This window comes from Eublepharis macularius, chromosome 4 (assembly GCF_028583425.1).
Source record: "Eublepharis macularius isolate TG4126 chromosome 4, MPM_Emac_v1.0, whole genome shotgun sequence".
In the NCBI taxonomy this organism is placed as follows: Eukaryota; Metazoa; Chordata; class Lepidosauria; order Squamata; family Eublepharidae; genus Eublepharis; species Eublepharis macularius.
Window position 1 is genome coordinate 109,511,233 of NC_072793.1, and position 23,191 is coordinate 109,534,423.

The 23,191-nt window shown below is 40.3% G+C and overlaps 1 protein-coding gene across 6 annotated transcripts in view; it reads right to left on the bottom strand.

Moving 5' to 3' along the window:
* The window catches only part of RAF1 (Raf-1 proto-oncogene, serine/threonine kinase), a 143,347-nt gene that overhangs the window by 31,636 nt on the left and 88,520 nt on the right, over nucleotides 1–23,191 (bottom strand). For 3 of the 6 annotated variants that reach the window (XM_054976857.1, XM_054976855.1, XM_054976858.1), the window contains exons 2-8: nucleotides 15,771–15,996; nucleotides 13,252–13,364; nucleotides 11,996–12,098; nucleotides 8,484–8,641; nucleotides 6,035–6,133; nucleotides 4,782–4,935; nucleotides 559–618 (exon numbers count right to left, since the gene is read on the bottom strand). In XM_054976857.1, coding sequence (XP_054832832.1) covers nucleotides 559–618; nucleotides 4,782–4,935; nucleotides 6,035–6,133; nucleotides 8,484–8,641; nucleotides 11,996–12,098; nucleotides 13,252–13,364; nucleotides 15,771–15,977 — 894 coding nt within the window. In that variant the 5' untranslated portion in view covers nucleotides 15,978–15,996. Of the gene's footprint in view, nucleotides 1–558; nucleotides 619–4,781; nucleotides 4,936–6,034; nucleotides 6,134–8,483; nucleotides 8,642–11,995; nucleotides 12,099–13,251; nucleotides 13,365–15,770; nucleotides 15,997–19,481; nucleotides 19,607–23,191 lie in introns of those variants that run through there. The other 3 variants (XM_054976856.1, XM_054976860.1, XM_054976861.1) reach the window with 3 other exon arrangements.

Here is a 23,191-nt window from a genome sequence, read left to right on the forward strand (position 1 = left end):
AATACACACACTGTATTTCCATTTTAACATGAACAAATTTCCACTGGACAACTGCTTGCAGCTTTACCTCTGCACTATCTTCTATAATTACAAGCTTTTATTTACTGAAGTAGAGCTTTATATAAAGTTTAATTGTTAGTATGGCTTTCTGCATGGCTTCTTGGTGGGAATATGCTATAATCCACTATTACCAAGGGACAGACTATACAGTAACATTTTTCTCTCTATTTTTGTATAATTAAATATTTAACCAATATACCCACATAGTTGGAACCAAATTCCAAGGGTAAAGCTGATACAGACAGGTTTACACCAAAAGGTATTCATTTTGCTCTGTATGACTGACTCATATAAATTTGCAATTGAAATGCTATTTGATATTACCAACTCCAGTTTTAGAATTAAGACCAAACAAACATGCCATACTATTTCTAAATGCAACTGTTAATCTACAGTTGTGTTAACTCACACTGTTTGGCTAACTTTTGTGTGAGTGTGTGTGTTTTTTAAGCAATCCTGTCAACTGCAAGAAAGCAAAGGCATCCAGACAATACCTACTCTTCCCCTTAAACAGAATCGTCTGCACCAGGACCTGGGAGAAGCATTCAGGCTGTTATTCTAATTCAAAGCAATGAGAAATAGGGGGGAAAAAACAGATGGAGTAGTAAAAAAATAGTTTCCAGCTGCTAAATGAAAGTAATACAGAAGATAACTTGAAAAGAATTAACATTAATGATGTTCATGCTACTTTATCAAGTGGACTTTTAAATCTGGTGCAAGAATGCTCAGCAACCACACTCAAAAGCTAGGTGGGCAGACATTTCTGCTCAACAAAAACCACCAACCGTGCAATATCCTCCAAGGGAAGCTTGCTAAATTATATGTTTTTTTCCTGTAAGCCTGGAAAGTATTCAAGTTTTGCTTTAAAATTTACTTGCATCTAAAAAAACACTGATGATGACAGAAGGAGCTTTAGGATCTTTATGGGAGCAGATGTGAAATCTCAACTCATACAAGAAAGATTTTTTTTTAAGATTCTGGTGACACCAGAGTTAATCCAGCAAAGCACCTAAAACTGTAAGACCAGAAAGGTTTTCTTAAGGAATGGTGTGGCTGTCCTAGCATCACATACAATAGACTTACTATTTTGAGATCAAAACCAGAAAAAAACTCTTACTGAACAAAAAAGCATGAAAGTTAAGGGGGGGGGGGGAGATTCATCCCATAAGAACAGCTAAGAAACCAAAGCTAAGAAGGAGGGCATGCTGCAGAGTAGAGATGGGCACGAACCACAAGACGAACTAAAGTTCATCATGAACCAGGCCAGTCTGTGCTTTGCGAATCAGTGGTTCATGGAAGCCTGTTTTCCACGAACTGGTCTGCCAGTTCGTTTGGTTCGTGTTAAACCCCAATACTCCTGTCCATGCTGCTGCTAAACAGCAAGGAAAGGGGCATTTCCACCCCTGGATCAGCGGCTTGTCGGGGATCTCCCCGACAAACAGCTGATCCAAGCCTGCTGGGGTGAAATGCCCCTTTCCATGCTGCTGTGAAACTGCAGGGAAAGGGGCATTTCAACCCCCAAATCAGCTGCTTGTCAGGGATCTCCCCACCAAGTGGCTGATCCAAGCCGGCAGGAGTGAAATGCCCCTTTAAACCGCACGAACCAATTCGCGAACTGGGGCAAGTTTGTGAAAGTTCATGGTTTGTGAAATGGGACGAACCACGAACCACACAGTTCAGTTTTTTCCCAGATCGTGCCCACCTCTACTGCAGAGCTAAACATTATTTTACAGCCATCACAACTGAAGGCTGTCTTTTTTCCAGGCATAAAACAAAAACGGAATGTATACCAAGACAAGATGACCTCACATTATGCTAATTAAACTTTTAAGTACGTGGTTTATTTTTGAATAATTCAACTATTAATAGGAAGGGTCAAAGAACTAAACTAAGCAGTTTATTTCCCTTCCCTACAGGAAATCAAGCTCACTTATTCACCCCTCTCACATTGCCCAGTCTTTCAAGCCTATATTCATTGTCTTATAAGGCTATACACTGAATATATCCTTAACCACTCACTGTTTGATGGTGCAACTACAAAATCTGATATACACAGTCCTGATGATCTAAGTGTTCCCCTGCTGTTTCCCATGCCTCCCCATCACCTGCCAGCCAGGTGAGATGTGGAGGGAAGCAGAGGCTGGGAGCAGGGGATCCCCTGCCCCCACTGGGGGAAAGGGATCCCTAATTTCAATGTGTATGTATGTGGGGAAACAGGATGCTGGCATTTTAAAAAAAATGGTGGATTGCTGGGAAGAAGACTTTTGTCTGCAAAATCATAATAGAGACATAAATATTAATTTTGAGTATATGTGTGTGTTATTTTTTTATTTTCTAAACAACAAAGGGGATACAGAAAGAAAAACAAGAAAACCAGAAATACCCATTACATTAAGGGAAGATTAAGATACCCTTTACACAGATTACCTAGAGCACAATCACCATACATCATTTAAATATCATGTTCAAGCCCACAACAACCATTCTCAGAGACATTTACTTTCTCTTCCACAATGTCTCACTATTAAACCAAACACAAAAAATATTATTATAAAGTATTTAACAATATTTGCCACTGTACCCCTCCTACCTCCAAACCAATAACGCAGAACACACTATGATCTGTACATATCAAATCTGGCAATACTATACTACAGTGCACCAAACTATGCTAACTACACTAAACTAATCAAATTAAATAATATATATTTCCATTCTGGAAAATTTAAGACTTAAAATAAACAGTATTTCAATAACTTCTGTCAGTCTGAGCTCCTGTCCAAATTTACATTATTTACATTTATTTATTTACATTTATTTATTCCTATCTTTTTTCTCATCTTTATCTACAATAGGCAAAGTAATTTTCCCATTTTTTTTAATTCTCTGATAGGTCTTCTATTTATATAATTCATTAATTTTGACATTGCCACATGTTCTGTCATTTTATTTTTCCAGTTTTCTCTGGTTGGGTATTCTTCATCTTTCCATTTACTCGCCATTACTACCCTTGCTGCTGTTAGCATATACCTCAAAGATTCATGTAGTATTCTCTCAATAGTATCTGGCATTATTCCCAACAGCGTAATCTCTAGTTTCATTGCAAAATCCATTTTTTAGATCTTTTGAATCTCCACATGTATTTCTTTCCAATTTTTGTTTTTTTGCACGTCCACCACATGTGGTAAAAGATGCCTTCTACTTCCAACACAACCCTCTGTATTTCTTATCTATATTTGCTATATCTTTCAGAGTTATGTACCACCAATAGAACATCTTGTACCAATTTTCTCTTAATGTTTGGTTTGCAGTATGTGTGTGTGTGTTATGTGCCATGAAGTCACTTCCAACTTATGGCGACCCTATAAATGAAAGACCTCCAAAACATACTATCATTTACAGACTTGAGAATACGTGGTATTTATTCATGGAAAGTTCTTTTGTGCAGTGTAAAACCCTGCAACTACAAGTATTCTGACTTCAAACTACTAATGGCACTGAATTTCCAAACTGGGTCATCTACAAATAAGTTGTTGAGGCATTTCTAAGCAGAGTTCAATCCCTAAAGTTTGAGCATAGATCACAACAAGCTTGGCCTAATGCCAGCCCGCCACAGCAGGTGCCTGCACACTAGGAGTAAAGACTTTGACCTTTGGCATTGTCACAGGAATGTTTCAGATGCAAAGATGTATGGAAGATGCTGTTCCAATGGATCCCAATGATAACTCTACTAAGACATGATACCTGGGAACTGTATTTTCAATCGATTACTGTACCTGGGTAGATAACATGAGAACAGAGGCCCTATTTCTATCAGATAAGCACTGGAGAAAAGGAAAAGAGGGAAGGAGGTCTATGGCCTCCCATCATACTGGCATTGTTGGGTACATGATATCACCTTAGCGCAGAACTCGGGCCCAAACTTAATTTGGGTCTGAATTGAATCACACCCAAATTAATTTGTTTTGAGGCAAGCCAGCAGGAGTTTGCCCATCTCTGCTTCCACAATATCTGCAAGCCAGAATATTCTCTTCTGATGAAAACATCTACAATCTGAATATTCAAGTTTGACTTTCACTTCAGTAACGCTTCAGTCCCATATCAAGAATGCTTTGAACAGTTCAGTCGGGTTATTCACTATCTTGCCACATGGTCTCTATTAAGAAGTTACTACAAACAATTTGGTAAAAGGAAAATTCTATACACAGCTGAAGCCCAGATACAAAGAAATGCTACATTAAGTATTAATCTATTTTGGAACAATTTAAGGGTTTGTGGGCAGCTCTCATACTCAAAGGAGTATTATCAATAATTGTGGCCAAATGCTCTCAATAATTGACAGCCAGCATGGAGTAGTGGTTAGGATCTGGGAGATTTCAGGTTCAAATCCCCACTCTACCCTGGAAGCTTGTTGGGTGACCATGGGCCAGTCACATCCACTCAGCCTTACCTATCTCACAGGACCGTTGTGAAGAGAAAAAAGAGGAGGAAAATGTTGGCTGCTTTAGGCAGGGTATAAATGAAGTAAATAACCACCAAACTCCTTCATCTTTGCATAAGACTCATACTTTTGTGGAAATCCTATTAACAGGCTAGTAGAGATTATGGCAAGTGAAATGGTAAGATGCCATTAGGCTAGTCACATAATTACTGCCAATAGGATTAAACAGATATACATTTAGAAATAAAAATCTTGGCTAAATACCCAAACACAGAATTACCTCAATTATCCGATTGTCTACAGGCATGGTAGTGCTAACCATATGGACATTGGGGGTTGATGTAGACCTCTGTCTCTGAGAAAGAGAACCTTCAGGTGAAGGATTTGATGTGCTGAATGTGAAGGCATGAGGTGTAGAATATCTGTGCTGAGAGCTAAAGGAGAGAAGACAGAAATTACAATTCATTTCTGCCTGTGTATATTTATGCACCTGTAAAGTTATTCCAGCAAACGACAGTTAAAAGCATCCACAAACAACAATAAACTGGTAAGCATAAAGTCTTTCATTAAAAGTCAGTATATAAACAAACACTTCTCCAATAGAAAGTGGTTACCTGGTCAGGTTGCACATAAAACAACTTTGAGGACTAAAGCCATATCCTTAACTCATAGTGGAATTATCAGTTGAGGTACATTTCTGAACTGTAAAATTTGCCATCCTCAACAATTGGTTTTAGTACAATGTACTAAGAGAACTTAATAATGTTACTAAACACACAGCTTAAAAGGTCAGCCATAGCTGGAGACTCAATTTTAATTAATACCTCATGTCTTTTTTACTTAGGGCTAATTCAGACAGGTTTCCATTATGATACAGTAATAGTGCTATTAACAGAAGTGTTATTAACAAAGCTGGAATATAATCAGGACAACAACATATTCCCCAAAGAGAAATTTAAAATCAACCAATAAAAACTGAACGGCACTATTTCAGCGGAAAGAGAGGAAGTGCATATTCAAGCTTTACCACAACAATGCCCGGGGGATGAGGGGAGAGGGAGGGATCAGAACAAATTACATAAAATACAGCTAATATTAATCTGATACAAAACAGTAATATATTGACTACATTATAACCATTCCGTGTGTGTGCATGTGCGCATGTGTGCGTGCGTGCGTGCGAGAGAGAGAGAGATCTTTTTGGAATTAAAAAAACACTTATGGTGCCATTTCTGGACAGAGCTATAAGATCAACTTTTTAAAGTAGTGAAAAAAATGAAATGAAATCTGTCCCTCAAGTCAGAGTTGACTTATTGCGACCCCCGGTGGGGTTTTCATGGCAAGAGACTAACAGAGGTGGTTTGCCATTGCCTGCCTCTGCAACCTTGGTCTTTGTTGGAGGTGTCCCATCCAATTATTAACCGAGGCTGACCCTGCTTAGCTTCTGACATCTGATGAGATCAGGCTCTCCTGGCCTATTCAGGTCAGGACTTTTAGTAGTGACAGAAGTAATAAAAAGAAAATACAACTTACTTTACAGGTATCCGGGATACAGATTCTCGCATTCGGCGTGTTGTTGAGGGAGGTAGCGTAGGGACACCACTATCACCAACATTTGGGTGTGGGAACAATCTGAGATCAAAAGCAATGTCGCTGAGCAAACACAATTAAAGTGAAGTTTTACTACATCCAATTAAAATCTTGCATTTATATTCTAGCCAATCCAGTTCAAATGACTGAATTTTCCTAACAGGTAAAAGTCAGTGATATCACAGAACAGCTTGACACTATACCCTTTCTTCGAATGGAAAATCTGGATCGGATCTCTCTTAAGTACATGGTTTGCTATTCTCACAATGTCACATTCAAAACCTCTTTTGGTATCCATGTGTTGTGCTCTAAAAGCATGACTGTTAATCTAAAACACTGCACTATAATGAAGGAGAACTGACCACATGCAAAGAGGGACAAGAACTTACAAACAGTAACCATTCAACACCAACACACACCCAACACCACAGAAAGTGATGCCAATGGAAAACAAACTGAATATACAACTGCACCCATAACACACCAACTAGGAGCAACAGACAAAGAACATCTATAGCTTAACGTGTTTTCGTAGTTTGCAACGGCTAAGAGGAATTGCAGGGTAGGAAAGAGAATATTCTCCTTCATAATGCAACAACACAATGTTAAGATCTAGGGGATGTATTAAACCTCAGAACAACAGTCTTGAAATGCATGGATAGGTAAGCAAGAACTGCTAAGCAAGTACTCAAGTGAAGGCTGTGGCTCAGTGATATAGCATCTGCTTGGCATGCAGAAGGTCTCAGATTCAATCCCTGGCATTTCCAGTTGAAAGAACTAAGCAGTAAGTAATATCAAAGACCTCTGCCTGAGACTGGAGATCTGCTATCAATCTCAGTAGACAATACTAGGGGTGTGTATCGCAAAAAGATTCGGGTTTCCCGCTTTGGATTTACCCAAAGCGTGAAAAAAATTCAGAAATACCAGAATTCCGAAGCAGCTTGCCACTTTGGAATTCTGTTATTTATTCGCTTCGGTATGCTCCATAAAGATTCAGAGCATACTGAAGTGAGGGGGAGCAACCCACCCCACCCCCACCTACTTACCTGGCTGGCAGGGAGAGGGGGAGGGTGATCAACTGGGTGGCGGGATGCTGCTGCTGCCACAGTGGCAGCACGCGCGAGGCTGGGACAGCCCGGAGCCAGCTCCTCTGCCGCCGCCATAGCCCGCCCAAGGTCAGGACGCCCAGGAGCCAGCTCCTCTGCCACTGAACTGTCTCCTCTGGGCCTGCAGGGCGGCGAGGAAGGCCAGAGCTGCTACCTCCGGCCCTTCCTGCCCCTCAAATGGCCGCCGTGGTGGCCGCCATGGTGGCCATTTGAGGGGCAGGAAGGGCTTTCTCTGCCTCCTCCACCACCCCTCAGGACAGCAGGGAGGGCCGGAGCCACCGCTACAGCCGATGCCACCTCCACCACCAGCGGCAGGGCCAAGGTAAGTGGGGGTAGGGGGCTGGGGGGATGTTTAAAGGGCCCTGCTGCTTGCAAATGGCAGGAAAGGGGCCCTTTAAACTTGGCCCCAAAGGTTTTCCAAGGCATTACGAATGCTTCGGAAAGCTTTGATTTGGGATTTCCGAATCTTTACAGATTGGGTCCGATTTGGGTATTTTACCCGAATCGAAACCCGAAGCACACACCCCTAGACATACTGATTCAGTATAAGGCAGCTTCATGTGTTCTGATTAGAATCAACCCATCAGGATACTTTGGCTTCAAAACAGTCAGAGTCTTTGAAAGTTTACAACATTCTAGGACTTGGAAGAACGAATGCCCCAACATCAGCTTCCTTCCAGGATTACATAATGGGCTCAAAGGGGCCAATTTCTCCTCTTCCTATACCTTCTTTCCTCTTCTGATGCTCAACTTGTCTCAATATTCCATGGTTTCTTGAAGATGATGAACCTGCTCAGTGTTTATCAGCCCATCCTGATGTTTTTTGCCCCTTTTTTGGAACAGCCTGCCAGATATGGTACAGAATGCTTACAAACACACACACACACACACACACACACACACACACCACTCACTTTCATCCATAAAATGTGCAAAAAGGAATTATTCAAAAGTGCTTTTGGTGGAAGTAATGAATGTCTCTGGCAGCTGGTGATATCTCTGTTGCAGTTTTAACTTGATTTAAATGTTTCTACTATGTTTTTAGCTGCATATGTTTATGTTTTGTTAAACCATCTTGGGCATTGTGGAAAGGAGTGATATAACTGTTTTAAACAAATACTTACAAGCCCACATAACAATGGCAACACTATAAATTGGATAGGCAACAAAGGCTACTCAGTTTGCTCTCTTTGTACACTATTCAAGATTTTGCACACTGTGTGAGTATAATTAACTTCATTCTGTATCAGACAACACGTTTTTTCTGTTAGTTAAGAAGCTCTTACAGGAGTTGCCGGATATTACTCCAGTCCACACACATTGTTGGAACTTTAGTGCTGCAGTGCTCATGGAATTTGTAGCCACATGTCTGACACCGGAATCCATTTAGTAAGAACTTCTGGCAGATATCACAGTAAGCGAGCTTCAGAAACGTTTTCCGTGCCTAGAAAACAAAAGTGCAGTAAAGCTGTTAAAATTAGGTTCCAATTCTGGGTAGAACTGCTCCAAATTCCTCTTTAAATATGATAGAGGTAAAACGAGACTAAACCTTGGTAATCATTTGTTTCAAGTTATGTGGTAACTTGTTACAGTATGTTTCATACTGGATCAGAGTTTTTTTGTGTAATTTAATCTAAAAAGAACTATGATGGTACATGGGGAGCAGCTGTGGCTTTGTGGCAAAGTATCTGCTTGGCCTGCAGAAGGTCCCAGGATCAATCCCTAGTATCTCCAGCTAAACTGATCAGGTAATTGGTGATGATGTGAAAGACCCAAGGCTCTGGAAAGCCACTATCAGTCTGAGTAGACAATATCAACTTAGATGAACTAATGATCTCATTCACTCTATGGCAGCTTCATGTGTGTTGATTATAAATCATTATCACCAAACCCTCTCTCTAAAATGTTGCCATTAAGAATTCAGAACATGGAGTCTAATCAAAGTGGTAAGTAAAGAACAGCGTAACAGTGCATGACTGAATGTTCTTAGTCAAAGAGAGGATTGGAAACTCTTCTCACTTGGGGACTCTGAGGGATTACATGAGTGGGGTTCTGCAGCAGAAAGGGGGAATGAATGGAAACTGCCAGTTACATCTGGTTCCAACCCAAAAGGTGTGCTCCCAATTTCTATCACAAATCAAAGCATGTTCATGCATTGGAAAAAGGGACACACTAGGCTCTATTAAAATCTGCTATCATTTTGCCTGTTGTGGAATTTGTAAGAATTCAGTAGCATCTTTTATATATTGGTGCGACAAATTAACACAGCTACCCATCTTGAATTATCACTCTGTATGGAAGTATTGTGTTCAGATTAAGATGGGCTGTAGTTTGTTGATTTGGTGCAACTGTAATGTAATTCACTTCCTTTGACTTCTTTATTTCATGTACTTAAGTTAAAAAAAATTAAATGAAATATACTCCAAAGCAGCTAGAGATATGGTTCACTTATATACACTTATCATTTAGAAGCATTCCGCATGTGTGAATGAGCCATCAGAGAACAACTGTCAGAAAAAGACTTCCTACAGTCTTAAATGAAGCTATTCGCACATCTAAAAGCAAGAACAGTATTATAGTAAAATAAATTAATCATATTCTTATGATTAATTCCAAATAATTCATCAGGTTACAACTAACTCAGCATATTGTTGAATTAGATGTACAATTGCATAGCTGAAGCGGCAATTAAAATCAGAACTCGTTTGGAAACAGACACATTTTAAACCCTGATCTACAGTTCGAATGTCACAAGAAGCACTGAAAGGTAACATGCCACTTATTCATTTCTTGTCAAGACTGGAAAGATAACAATCCTTAAATAAAATCAAAAAGAGTCCAGTAGCACCTTTAAGACTAACCAATTTTATTTTAGCATAAGCTTTCGAGAATCAAGTTCTCTTCTTCAGATGCCTGATACAGAGACTGGTCAAACACAGAAGAGCAGAGGGAACAGGCAATTAGGAGGGGAGGGGGAGGGAGCAATCAAAACATTCCTTTGCTAGTATATGTAAACATGTCCTTTTGGTGTGTGTATCAGTTGGCTTCAAAGGAGTTTGCCCTGTTAGTTTGTAGAAGCCAAACAGCTAGACCATCCAATTCCAATGCAGTATGGGCCTTCGATAACCACAGCTCTCCCTGCCAGATGCATCTGACAAAGAGATCTGTGGATCCCGAAAGCCCACGCCAGGTACCACTGAGCTCCCCCAGACCCCACCTCTGTAAAGGAAATCTGTTACCTGTGGTAATGTGATAACCATTCATAGTCCCTATTCAGTCCCAGCTTGACAGAGTCAAATTTGCATATGAATTCCAGTTCAGCAGCCTCCCGTTGGATTTTGTTTTTGAAAGGTTTCTGTTGAACTACAGCGACCTTTAAGTCTTTGATGGAATGTCCTGGTAGGTTGAAGTGTTCTCCCACTGGTTTCTGGACGTTTCCATTTCTAATGTCAGATTTGTGTCCATTTATTCTTTTGTGTAGAGGTTGGCTGGTTTGTCCAATGTACAGAGCAGAAGGACATTGTTGGCACATGAGGGCATATATCAGATTGGAGGATGAGCAGCTGTAAGAGCCAGAGACAGTGTAGTTGATGCCATTGGGTCCTGTAATTGTATTCCCTGGGTAGATATAGGGGCAGAGCTGGCATCTGGGTCTGTTGCAGGGCCTGGTCCCTGTGCTGGTGACTCTGCTGGCTGATTCATGGTTGTGAGTGAGAAGTCGACTCACTCACAACCATGAATCACGACTTCTCACTCACAACCATGAATCAGCCAGCAGAGTCACCAGCACAGGGACCAGGCCCTGCAACAGACCCAGATGCCAGCTCTGCCCCTATATCTACCCAGGGAATACAATTACAGGACCCAATGGCATCAACTACACTGTCTCTGGCTCTTACAGCTGCTCATCCTCCAATCTGATATATGCCCTCATGTGCCAACAATGTCCTTCTGCTCTGTACATTGGACAAACCAGCCAACCTCTACGCAAAAGAATAAATGGACACAAATCTGACATTAGAAATGGAAACGTCCAGAAACCAGTGGGAGAACACTTCAACCTACCAGGACATTCCATCAAAGACTTAAAGGTCGCTGTAGTTCAACAGAAACCTTTCAAAAACAAAATCCAACGGGAGGCTGCTGAACTGGAATTCATATGCAAATTTGACTCTGTCAAGCTGGGACTGAATAGGGACTATGAATGGTTATCACATTACCACAGGTAACAGATTTCCTTTACAGAGGTGGGGTCTGGGGGAGCTCAGTGGTACCTGGCGTGGGCTTTCGGGATCCACAGATCTCTTTGTCAGATGCATCTGGCAGGGAGAGCTGTGGTTATCGAAGGCCCATACTGCATTGGAATTGGATGGTCTAGCTGTTTGGCTTCTACAAACTAACAGGGCAAACTCCTTTGAAGCCAACTGATACACACACCAAAAGGACATGTTTACATATACTAGCAAAGGAATGTTTTGATTGCTCCCTCCCCCTCCCCTCCTAATTGCCTGTTCCCTCTGCTCTTCTGTGTTTGACCAGTCTCTGTATCAGGCATCTGAAGAAGAGAACTTGATTCTCGAAAGCTTATGCTAAAATAAAATTGGTTAGTCTTAAAGGTGCTACTGGACTCTTTTTGATTTTGCTACCACAGACTAACACGGCTAACTTCTCTGCATCTAATCCTTAAATATACTATAGTGATGTGTTACATGCTTAACGTTGCAATGGGAAAAAGATTCTCACTGAATATTAATATACCAATAGCCTAAATACAAAAGTTTAATGAAGACCGACTTACAAAGTTGTGTGTTGTGAGTGGAACATGATCAAGGAAGTCCACTTGCAGCTCTTCTCCGATCAAGGATGCAGCATCTGTACCCCAATCCAATCTTGCTTTTTTACTGGAAGATGAAAACACTCTTAATATACTGCATGAGTCTGCTTTCAGAGATGTTAAAAATCAGTAGAATTTAAGTTCTAATTCAACTGTTGGTTTAACAGAACTACCTTAAATCATGTGGTCCAATACATCACTTTAATAAAAGAAGTGGCCAGTTGGGCACTGCAGATATCAGAATACTAACAGAAGACAATGATATGGGAGCTGCATAAAGGACTTAGGCCCTGAAGTTATCTGGAAACAGTATGTGTTTGAGTGCAGAGAGGAAAACCAACACCATATGCAACACCAGCCTTCAGAGGCACAAAGTCAGTAAACTACATTTACCCTCAAATAGTCACTTAGTATTAAAACCGGCACACCAGGGCTGTTTCCACACTGCTTACCTTCATCTGGAACACCACGGAACGTAGTGAAGTAAACGCAGAAGACAGCGTCTTCTTGCGCGAGTTTTGCGCAATGTCGCACAAAACTCCTGTGAGAAAACGCTGTTTTTTTGCGATGTTCCACAGCGTTCCGGATGAAGGTAAGCAGTGTGGAAATGGCCCAGGTCCTATAAAAAGGACAGCAACACTCAAATGAGAGCCATATCCAACTGCTGCAAACTTCAAACATATAACCTGTATCTGAAAAGAAATCTAAATTGATGTATTTATCAGATGAAGAAAATTTTTAATACAGAAATACTGAGCTGGACCCCTACAGAGAATTGGAGGGGGGGGGTGTCACCAGTTCCTCTCCAACTCTCTCTTCTTTCATGCTGTTCAGGGGGGGAATTCCTATCCCAAAGGAACAACCATTTGGGTGAATTTTGGAATAGAGCAGGAGGGGAGAGGCAACGGTGTCTACATCACCAGATGCTTTCAATGGGATCAAGCTGTTATAATCAGCGAACAAATTAAGTTTTATTTGTGACGGTACAACCAAATTAAACACTTGCCAGTGTCAAAGTTATGCATATTTTTAACTTTTCCCCCATTAGAATCTGTGAGAGACAGAAGTGCTAAACATGGCTGGGTATGACTTTGCACTAGTTAAGAATTTTTTGTAATCAATATTAACTTAGCAGTGAAAGGTAGAAAGAAAAGAAGTAATGAATGGGAGGTAACTGTTTAAATAGCATTCTCCATCTAGCTAGATATTCTAATCCTTACCCTTTATGTTCATTGAGCAGTCTAAAAACAGCACAGCACTCTGGTTGCAGACCTCTAACTTTGAGTGCTTTCATGAGACAATCATGTAAGGTCATCCCATTACGCACATTAACCTGTCAATAAAATAAATATAGTTAAAATGCAAAGAGTAGATTTGGAACAACTGACATTACAACTATGGAAGAAGTAGTACACATTTTTATTAGACTGAATGCATTTATCCAACTTCTTTTTCAAACAGATGCTGCCAGTTCTTAGGATAGCCTGATACCTTAGAACTCCCACTACATAGGAGCACTGTTGGATCAAAAACTAAAGGTCTATCTAGACCATTCTGTTACCATTATGGCTAACGAGATGCTCCAGGAGGCATGGAATGTCAAGAGCCACTGAGAGTCAGTGTTGGGGGAAGAAAGTAGAGGGAGAGATTTTAGGGGTGAGAAATTATGCCAAGTTGCTCAGAGCCTCCTAGTTTATACTAATAGCCATAATGGACCCATCTTCCATGAATATGTACAATACTTTTTTAAAGCTATCTAAACTAAGGGCAATCATTACATATGACAGTAAATTCCTTAATTTACTCACATTTTTTTCCTTCACATATTTTATAAATAAATCTTTTCATTTTGCCTACTTTGAATCTACTGCCCATGAACTCTACCAGATGCTCCCATGTTCTAGCATTTGGGGACAGAGATAAAAAGTTCTTTATTCACATCATGCAGAGGTTTATAATCCTCTAGCAAGTCCCCCATTTGCTATCTTTCAAAACTAAGAAGTTCCAAACAGACTTGCAATTTTTCTTTGGGAAGGTACCCAACACTTTGGTTATCCTGATTGCTCTTTTACGTAACTTTTCCAGCTCTGTAACATGTTTTTTTGAAATGGGATAATCAGCACTTGTATGGTATTCCAAATGCAGCTTCAGCTCAATATAAGATCATCAATATAGAGAGTGTTTTATTTTCAATGCTCTCCTAACAATCACCAGTTCAGAAGTTGCCCTTTTCTCTATTATTGTACATTGAATCAACGTTTGCAGGAAGCTATCTACCGTGGTCCCAAGATTTTGTTTACTTCATTTATACCTCACAGTTGTCTTTCTTCTTGGTAAGTCACACCCAGTGTATGTTTGCTATAATGTGCTTTACATGTTTGCCATGTTGTTGTCCAGTAGCTCTTTGGAGAGATCCTTTCGGGGTGCTTCACAATCCTCTTTGGATTTCACCATTCTGAATGATTTAGTGTCATCTGAAAATATGACCATTTTGTTGCCCCCCATACCAGATCATTGATCAACAAACTAAGTTACATCAGTCCTACTTCAGATCAGTGGAGATCATCTATTATTTCCCTTTATTGTGAGAGCTGTCCAGTTATTCCTACCTTCTGGTTCTTGTTGTTTAACCAATTGCTAATCCTTGATAATATCTATCCTCTTATCCTACGATTACTCAATTTATTCAGAAGCCTTTGACAAGAGACTTTCATAAAAATATTCTGAAAGTCAAAGTTATGTCTACTGACCACATTTGCCCTCATACTTGTCAACATTCTAAAGAACTCTGGCTGGTTAGCAAAGCAGGACATCATTCCCAAAGTCATGCTGATTCTCTCTCAGCAAGGCTTGTTCTTTTCACATGTGCAGTGTGGATTTGAACTTCTCTACCTGCCTCTGCTCACTGATCTTCCTGACCCTACTGCTCCTGAAGAACAGAGGACTACAAGAACAGTGCAGGGCACAAATAAGATGTCAATGGGAGAGAGGACATGGGGAAAAAACATACCACTCAACCAGCAGAAAACGAACTTTGACTTAAACTCTCTAGCCTTATTAACAGTTAAAGAAGAAAAGATGTTGGGCAAACTACTTCTGTTTTCCTGGATTCCCTCTAGGTCCTTTTTAAAAAAATGGTATTATTTTTCTATGGACTGTTATATTGACAAGAATGAAGTAAACATTCTCCCATGCAAATTCCCTCCTTCATTCCTTTGCCTTAAGCATTGTCAGTACTATTACCCTTACTTAAGGCTAACAAGGATTCCCATCTTGACCAAGTTAAGAAGAAACTTGGTAGTTTTAGTTAATGTTGATACCATTGCGCATACAACACTAAATAATTATTGAAGGAGTAGGAAAAAGGAGTAGAGAGCCTACTCTCTGTACAACAGGTTACATAACAGTGATAGACACATAGATATTCCAATCTAGAGTAAGAAGCAAAAAGGCGCATTTTCTGGCCAACACTATTTTATTACCCACAAAGAATTCATCAGCAGAGGCCCATTTATAAAATACAGAATCACACATTCAGTGAAGTGACACTAGTCTTATTGCTGTTCCCAAAGTTATGTATGTGTACACTGGGTCAGCATGTTGAATAAAACATCACTTTATCTATTCTGAAGACTCTACATTTAAGCCTTAATACTCTACTGGTGAAAAGGAACGTTTATGCATTGGGAGAAAAAAATAGCTCATCTTTCATCTTGCACAAAACAAGAAACAGACTCACCACTGTGCGTTGCTTGTTAGGTAAGAAAACACGAATAGTATTGCTTGTCTTGGAGGAATCTGAAAGTTTCCCATCATCAGATGCTCTGCGTTGATAACCAAGCTGCTGGACAATGGTAGGCGAAATACAGCTGGATCCATTAAAGACAGAATCCTTTAAACCAATCCCATCACTAAGAGCCTTCCAAGCACCCTGAATTTGCTCCATTGAAGCAGCCTATGTACACCTGTTAAAAAAAGAGAAAAGTACACATTCTGAAGTCAAATCTTTTTAAGAACAAAACCAAGACAGCTGTTGTTTGTGCTGCATAAAGGTGGGAGTCAATGAATTATTATACAGGGGGTTGGAGCAGATCAAATACAAATATACTGAACTCATGGAAGGGGTTTGACACTTTTCTCAATTCACTGTAGCTCCTTAAGCCTAATGCCAAAGAAAAAGTTCTGACACAATGAGTCAGGAATGTATGGAGGCTGCAGTGGAAGGGGAATCAGCCCACATCCCCATATCGCATCCTTCTGCAAGCTCTTCCGTACAACAGCAAGAACTTGCCCCAAGACTTGGGGGTGAGGAGAAGGTTTCTGCTGATTCCTCCTTTGCATAGAAATCCCTGCCTTTCAATTCTACACTGTTTGGGATGGCTGAGCAAGGGGATAGGAGTTGCAGTGGGAGGAAACCAAGATCCTTCCATTAACAAATGTTATTCACAGTTGGTGATCCAGCCCAAGTAAGAAAGCCTTGGCTTACTTCGGTTGATCAACATATATTTCTGCAAAAGTATATTGTAAGTACTGTTATAGAAATTTTGGTTGTGAAGCTGTATTATTTCTTAGACTTGTCACCCAGGCTAAAGATATAGCTAGTCAGAAATCATGATTCCCGCCCCCCCCCCCCCAACTCACCACTGAAGCAAACTGAGAAAGCATTTTGGATTGTTTCATTAATTTATTTTATTAAAGAATTTTTGTCCCAACTTCCTCACTGAACGCACTCAGCACAAGAAGAGTTCCACTAACTCAAAATAATGGACTGGTGAGATCTACCAGTAGGGTGTGAATGTAGTTGCAGTGCTCAGAGCATTGGACTCGGACTGTGAGGGACCGAATTCAAGCTTCTACTCAGCCATAAAGCTTATTGAGCCAATCATTCTCTCTCACCCTAACCCACAGGGCTATTGTGAAGATAAAACAGAGAAAAGAACGATATTCCTAAAGACATTTAGGAATATTATATACTCAGGATTTTATTGTGCATTTAGGCAGGTTATCAATAATGCAAGAATTTTAGATTTGTGTTTACCAATTAACTGACTAAACGAAATAAATTTGTATATTGAACCACAAACACAGATGCCTCTGAGACAGTGACATTATTATTGTAAGTTTACCACTTACATTTTCTATCAGTCTCTACTGCGATAACAGACTTTAAAAAGGTAGAGGGGGGAGAAAATCCTTAACTCTCAATACAACCTATTAAATTTGGCTCCCACCATTTAATCTACTGAAGCCTTATTTGATTTACAGCACGGGGGTGGGGGGAGAGAACACACTTAGGGAACTGGCATAACCCCTTGTGCCAGCATGGGAAGGGGCAAGCCAGGGTATGTATATGACAGGAGTCTCTAAGCTGCTCCAGCCCAGGAAACCCCCAGAACCAATGGAAAGTTATGCCATCAAAAATCATGGTGTAGCACATGGGCATCCATGGTGAGGCACCACACCCCCACTGCCTTGAACTCCATAGGATATAGATGAGCTCTGTGTTCAGCACTCACTGGTGCCTGGCTGAACACCTAACCCCGCCCCCAGCCCAATGGAAGCTTCCACGGGGCAATATAAACCATGGATCATGCACAGGCCAGATCCCAAGTCAAACATTACAGAGCTATGACAGTCATCTCATGACACTTAGCATCTCACACCATGGTGGTAGCACAATCATATTCCCACTTGGGCAAGGGGTGCACCAGGTGAGAGTACTACTCACCAACAGGGCAGCCATGGATCAAGCATCTGCAGTATGGGTGTGCACCCCCCCAGAAAATTTGATAAATGATATTTTTAAGCCAAAATTGAGAAAAAAAATCAGACTTCCCTGAATCTAGAACTAATTCTCTAATTAGGTTCAGCTAAAATTCAGCCATTGTTTTCTATGAGAAAATCACTCTGGGGGCTATCCAGTTGGCTGGGGGGAGGGTCATTTTTCAACCAAACTTCACCAAATTTGGAGGGAAACTACTCCTGATTATCCTATAAAGATCTCCCAAGTTTCATGAAGATTTGATCGGGGGGGGGTCAACTTTATGAGCCCCTAAAGCAAGTGCCCCAACCCACTCTCCATTATTCCATATGCGGAAAACTATCAGGGGCTATCCAGGGGGCTGGGGGCAGCATTTTTCAAGAAAACTCCACCAATTTTGCAGGGGACCTACTCCTGGATGTTCTCTAAAGACCTCACAATTTTCAGGAAGATTGGACCGTGGGGACCAATTCTATGGGCCCCTGAACAAGGAGCCCCCAGTCTCTCCATTGTTTCCTATGGGGAAAAGCCAAAGCTGACTCCTACTGCAGAAACGCACAGGAGCAAGGCTGTCATAGCAAAGGCACATTCCCAAATGCAAGCTGAACTCATCCAAGAGACAGCCCAACCGAAGCAAATTGAAGCACAGAAATGGAATCCTCCCAGAACCAAAGTGAAGCAAGGGGACCAACACCATATTGAAGAATCACATCCATTCCACCCAAACCAAAACTGAAGCAAGCAACATTGATGCAACTTAGACCAACAGAAGCAAACTGAAGGAAGAGAATGCCTTGTGCTTGTAGCTGGGTAATGCTTGATTCTGTTCTGTGGTGTTTACCCACTGGCTGAACAGTGCCTGGCTGCTGTTGAGTGACACTGGTCACACACACACCCCGATCATCCCAGCCACCCTGTCACGTCCCTATGATGCCCTGTAGCCACGACAGCACACTGGATAGGGATGCTGGTATGGTTGAGGCCCATGCATCCCCTTCCCCAGTCTTTTGCCTGGTCTCCAAACTCTGCTGAAACTCTTCAGGGAACAGACAAGCAGCAGTGCTGTTACACCAGCAACCTTCTCAGCCCTCAGGAGTGCACTGCCAATTTACTAATGTAAAAGATTAAAGGTTTGCAACTTTAGTATTTATTTTGAATATTTTATTGCCACCTTTCCAGGAACCTGCCAAAGCGGCTTACAAAATGAAAATAATCAAAACAAAAAAGATATTAATTAAAATCCAGCATTTAAAAGCCCTAGTCCAGCACAAAAACAGAGATCAAAAATAGACCACCAACAGTTTTAAACAGACCACAAACACTTTTCTGTGTTAAAGAAATCAGGTTTTTTTAAAAAAAATTAACTTTTATTAACAAGTTACAAATAACAATTAACAAATCAACAAATATGTGAATGTACGAACAATTTTGAAACTATCGGTTGTGATAACAATACATATCATTGGGGGTTTACACAATAAAGAACAGCAATACTACGAAATTCTTTAGTAGTTAGATGAGATACACAGATAACTATAGTGCAAAATAACCAGAGTTTGTTACTGTTTGTAAAAATTTTGATTTCGGCTGAAGCTTTTTTTCTTCTATGTAAGTGAAAAAGGGAAACCATTTTTCAGCTAAATTTGTTTCAGCAGGAAAATGTTCAGCTCTATATAAATCATCGGTTACCTTTTCAAGAATAAAGCTGTTCAATATTTTTTCGAACCAATTCTCAATCGTCGGTATTTGGTTTGCTTTCCACAACGTTGCTACAACACTTTTTGCACAAACAATATCACAAAAAAGAGGCACTTCTGGGGAAAAGAACAAATAATAGTGTGACAACAAGTCCCCCAGTACAAAACACAATATCCAGTCAATATATAAACATTCACCAAGGTAATATAATTTCAAAATACATACATAAGCAATAAATTACTATTAACAGTATACATTGACTCCTGATATAACCATTCACCTGTATATTCAATGGTTAATAGACCATGATCATTTATCTATAGTCCATAAGTGCTGTCAGAATCCAAGCATGTGTATCGATTAAGTCCTATGAAATCCACTTATAGTCTTGTCTTTCTTCAGCAGTTGTTTTCACATATCCAAAGCATTCCTAAGCAGACTCCAAAGTAACAGATTGCAATTTTATGGTTTATGTCCCCAAACACCTTTAATGAAGGAGAGAGAAACATGTTGGAGTAGGACCCAAGGGGGTCTTCCTCCTCACTGCCCTACAAGCGGCTGGCGTAAAAATGCTCAGCTTGTTTCACACTTTTTCATTTCTTCAGGGGCAAACATGTCATTCTCCATAGCATAAACCAGCATAATGAATCACAATAATTCTGGTGCACAATTCAAAGCACTCAAATCTGGTCAAGTTAACTAGCTAGAATTATTGCCATTGAGAGATTTGGTAGTTTGGTACTGTGATTGGGATTGCTCGAAGTGGAAAAAGGATTTTTGGAATGAGAAATGATTTAATAAGGTGATATCTATCCAACCATGAAAGTTTTAATTTATTCCATTGTACAATGTCTAATTTTAATTGGTTCATTATTTTTTCATGGTTTAGTTTTATCAAATCATTAAAATTGAAAGATGTTAACTCTAAGGTAGGTTAATTGTTTGGAGGTCCATGTATAATCGTACAATTGATTAATTTGGCTTATCTCTTCGCTCGATAATTTGTTTGCTAGAAATTGCGACTTAGACTGGTTGACAATAAGGCTTGATATCAGTCCAAATTCTTTAAGTAGAGGGTCAAGATAGGCTAATGATGTCAAGGGGTTTGTCATGTATACCGGCATATCATCGGCAAATAGACTGATTTTAGATGTTATTGAGTTCGTATTAATTCCTTCTATTTGTGTGTTTTCTCTTAAGGCAATTGCGAATGGTTCCAAAGCTAGGGCAAAAAAGGATCGGGGAGAGGGGACATCCTTGTCTTGTGCCACGATTTATGTTGATGTTTTCTGATCGGAGCCCATTCATTTTAATGTTTACTACTGGATGCGAGTATATAGATGTGATTACTTTTAGGAACTTGTCTCCAAACCCCATGAATTTTAAAGTATTTGTCAGGCCTGCTATCCACAGTAACGCCATACTATTTTCTGATGCTTTCTGATGCTGTAGTTTTCCAGTGTTATTTGCCTACATGTTCACAGAGAGCCAGCTGTGTTCCCAGGAAGGCCTTATCTACCCGGACTAGACATTGACCTTGGAGGAGCTTCCCTCGCCTTCCCAGGCATCTACTGTAGCCGGGCAATGGAGGGGGGGAGTGGAAGGAGGTTTTGATATATTGCAACTTGTAACTAACACGTCATTCTCAACAAAGCTTCATGGTCAGCCAGAAGCTTTCAAGCCTTTGGATTAATTATGGGCACCTGTACTTTGAATATAATCTTTCAATAAAGAACCTTTGAACCAAGAGACCTTGGATTTCTTGCAGAAAGGGGTGGGAGATGAAATCAGAGTAACTTGAATTCCATAAAGTGACAGTATTGAATAAATAATTGATTTCCACCTAATCAAATGCTTTTTCAATGTCTAACGACAAAAAAAACAGCTTCCACCTGTTCCTGTTTGCAGTAATCTATCAGATGCAATGTTCTATAAATGTTGTCAGTGATCTCGTGTTTTGGAATGAATCCAGATTGGTCGTTATGTATGAGAAATCAGTTTCTTGACTAAAAGCCTGAGTGAACACAAATGTTTTGGCCTGGGCCCTAGAAAAAAGCAATGTAGGTACCAGGTGAGCCTCAAGGGAGAGGGCATTCTCCAAAGAAGGTGCCACTACAGAAAAGCCCAGTCTCTGGTTGCCATCCATCTCACCTCTGAAAACAGGAGCACAGACAGCAGGGCTTGTAAAGCTGATCTTAATTTCAGACTTTTGCACTATTTAATGGGTTATAAATCTTCACAATGTTATTACAATTATTATTTATTACCAAAACAATTCATGTGCTTAGCTGAGAAACAACTGCTTGTCCAAGGCCACCCACTGAGCTATATGACTGATCTGGGATGTGAAATGGAAACTCTTTGTTCTGAATAATATTCTATTCACTGTATTTTAATAGCTTTTACAAATAAAGAACTTTAATAATTTCAAGAAGCAATTGAATGTTTATGTGTTTGCACTGTAAACTCTGCATATATTTGCTTCTTTCAAAATAGCTTATATCAAAACAATCTGATCCCAATCAGATTTCAGTAGCTGGAGAAACTTCATTTAGAAGAGTACACACAGAAAAGCTAGAGAAGCACCACGGTGTGAGAAAAGAATGCATATACTATACATAGTACATAGTTACTATACATAGTCTACCACTACCTCAACTCTATGCAGTACCTTCCTGAAACATGCTTCTAAATATGCAAGCTATTCTACTCTAAACCATATGTTCAGTTAGACTGGAAATCCAATCTGAGAGTCCCAATGTCACCTGATGCACTAACACAGAATCAATGCAGACTGGCACTGTCAGGCTGGATTTGGGATCCACTGAAATTCTTGATACATATTAAACAGTAAGTTTAGATGGGCTGCCTAGAATAAGGCCCTGTCTTCTCTTATGCCTTCAGCACTAGAAGAAAGAAAAGAGTAGAAATGCTTTGGTGCAGCCGAGAAATCTGGAACACCAGCCCTCTTTAACCCCTATGACCTATGGCTTGTTGCAAAAAGAAACTGGCTCATAATTATACTGAAAGCATTCGCCTAGAAGTACAATGCTAATAGCAAGGGGAAAGAGAAACTACTTAATGTGGAACAGAGGAAGGGAAAGCAGAGCAAGAGCCAGGATTATGCAAAGGGATGCGCACTGGGGAAAACTGACATCCTGACACAGATGGTTTGTAGCACATGGTTATTTAGAAAGTGAGTAATCCATGTGACACATAAAGGATACAAATGGGCAGCTGAAATCACTATATTTCATCCATGTTCTCAGTAAACCTTACCACTGTGGCTTTACTACTTATCCCATATAGCAGAACAGAGGGAAAGTGGTGGTGCTTAGGCACCAGTCAGGGAAACAATGCCACCAAGTGAGTCCGTGCTATCTTCTCCCCATTGCTATACCATATCTATTCGTGTACTCCACCAGTGATTAGTTCTAAAGTGGCAAACACATCTGGACTGGATTGCTTCAAACTGTAGGTGCACTCCCTCAACCTCAGAAACACATAAATACACATACCCAGCCCTCCCTGCATACAGAAGGCTAGGTGTCAAGCACATTTCCAGTTTATCTTTTCCCTGGCCCTGAAATGAATTTTCTATATACAACAAATTTCTATTCTTGTTCAGCAGAATGTTCAATCATATGAATTCTCAGCTGCATTCTGAAATGGTATATAGATTTACTCCCTCAGTGAGAGGC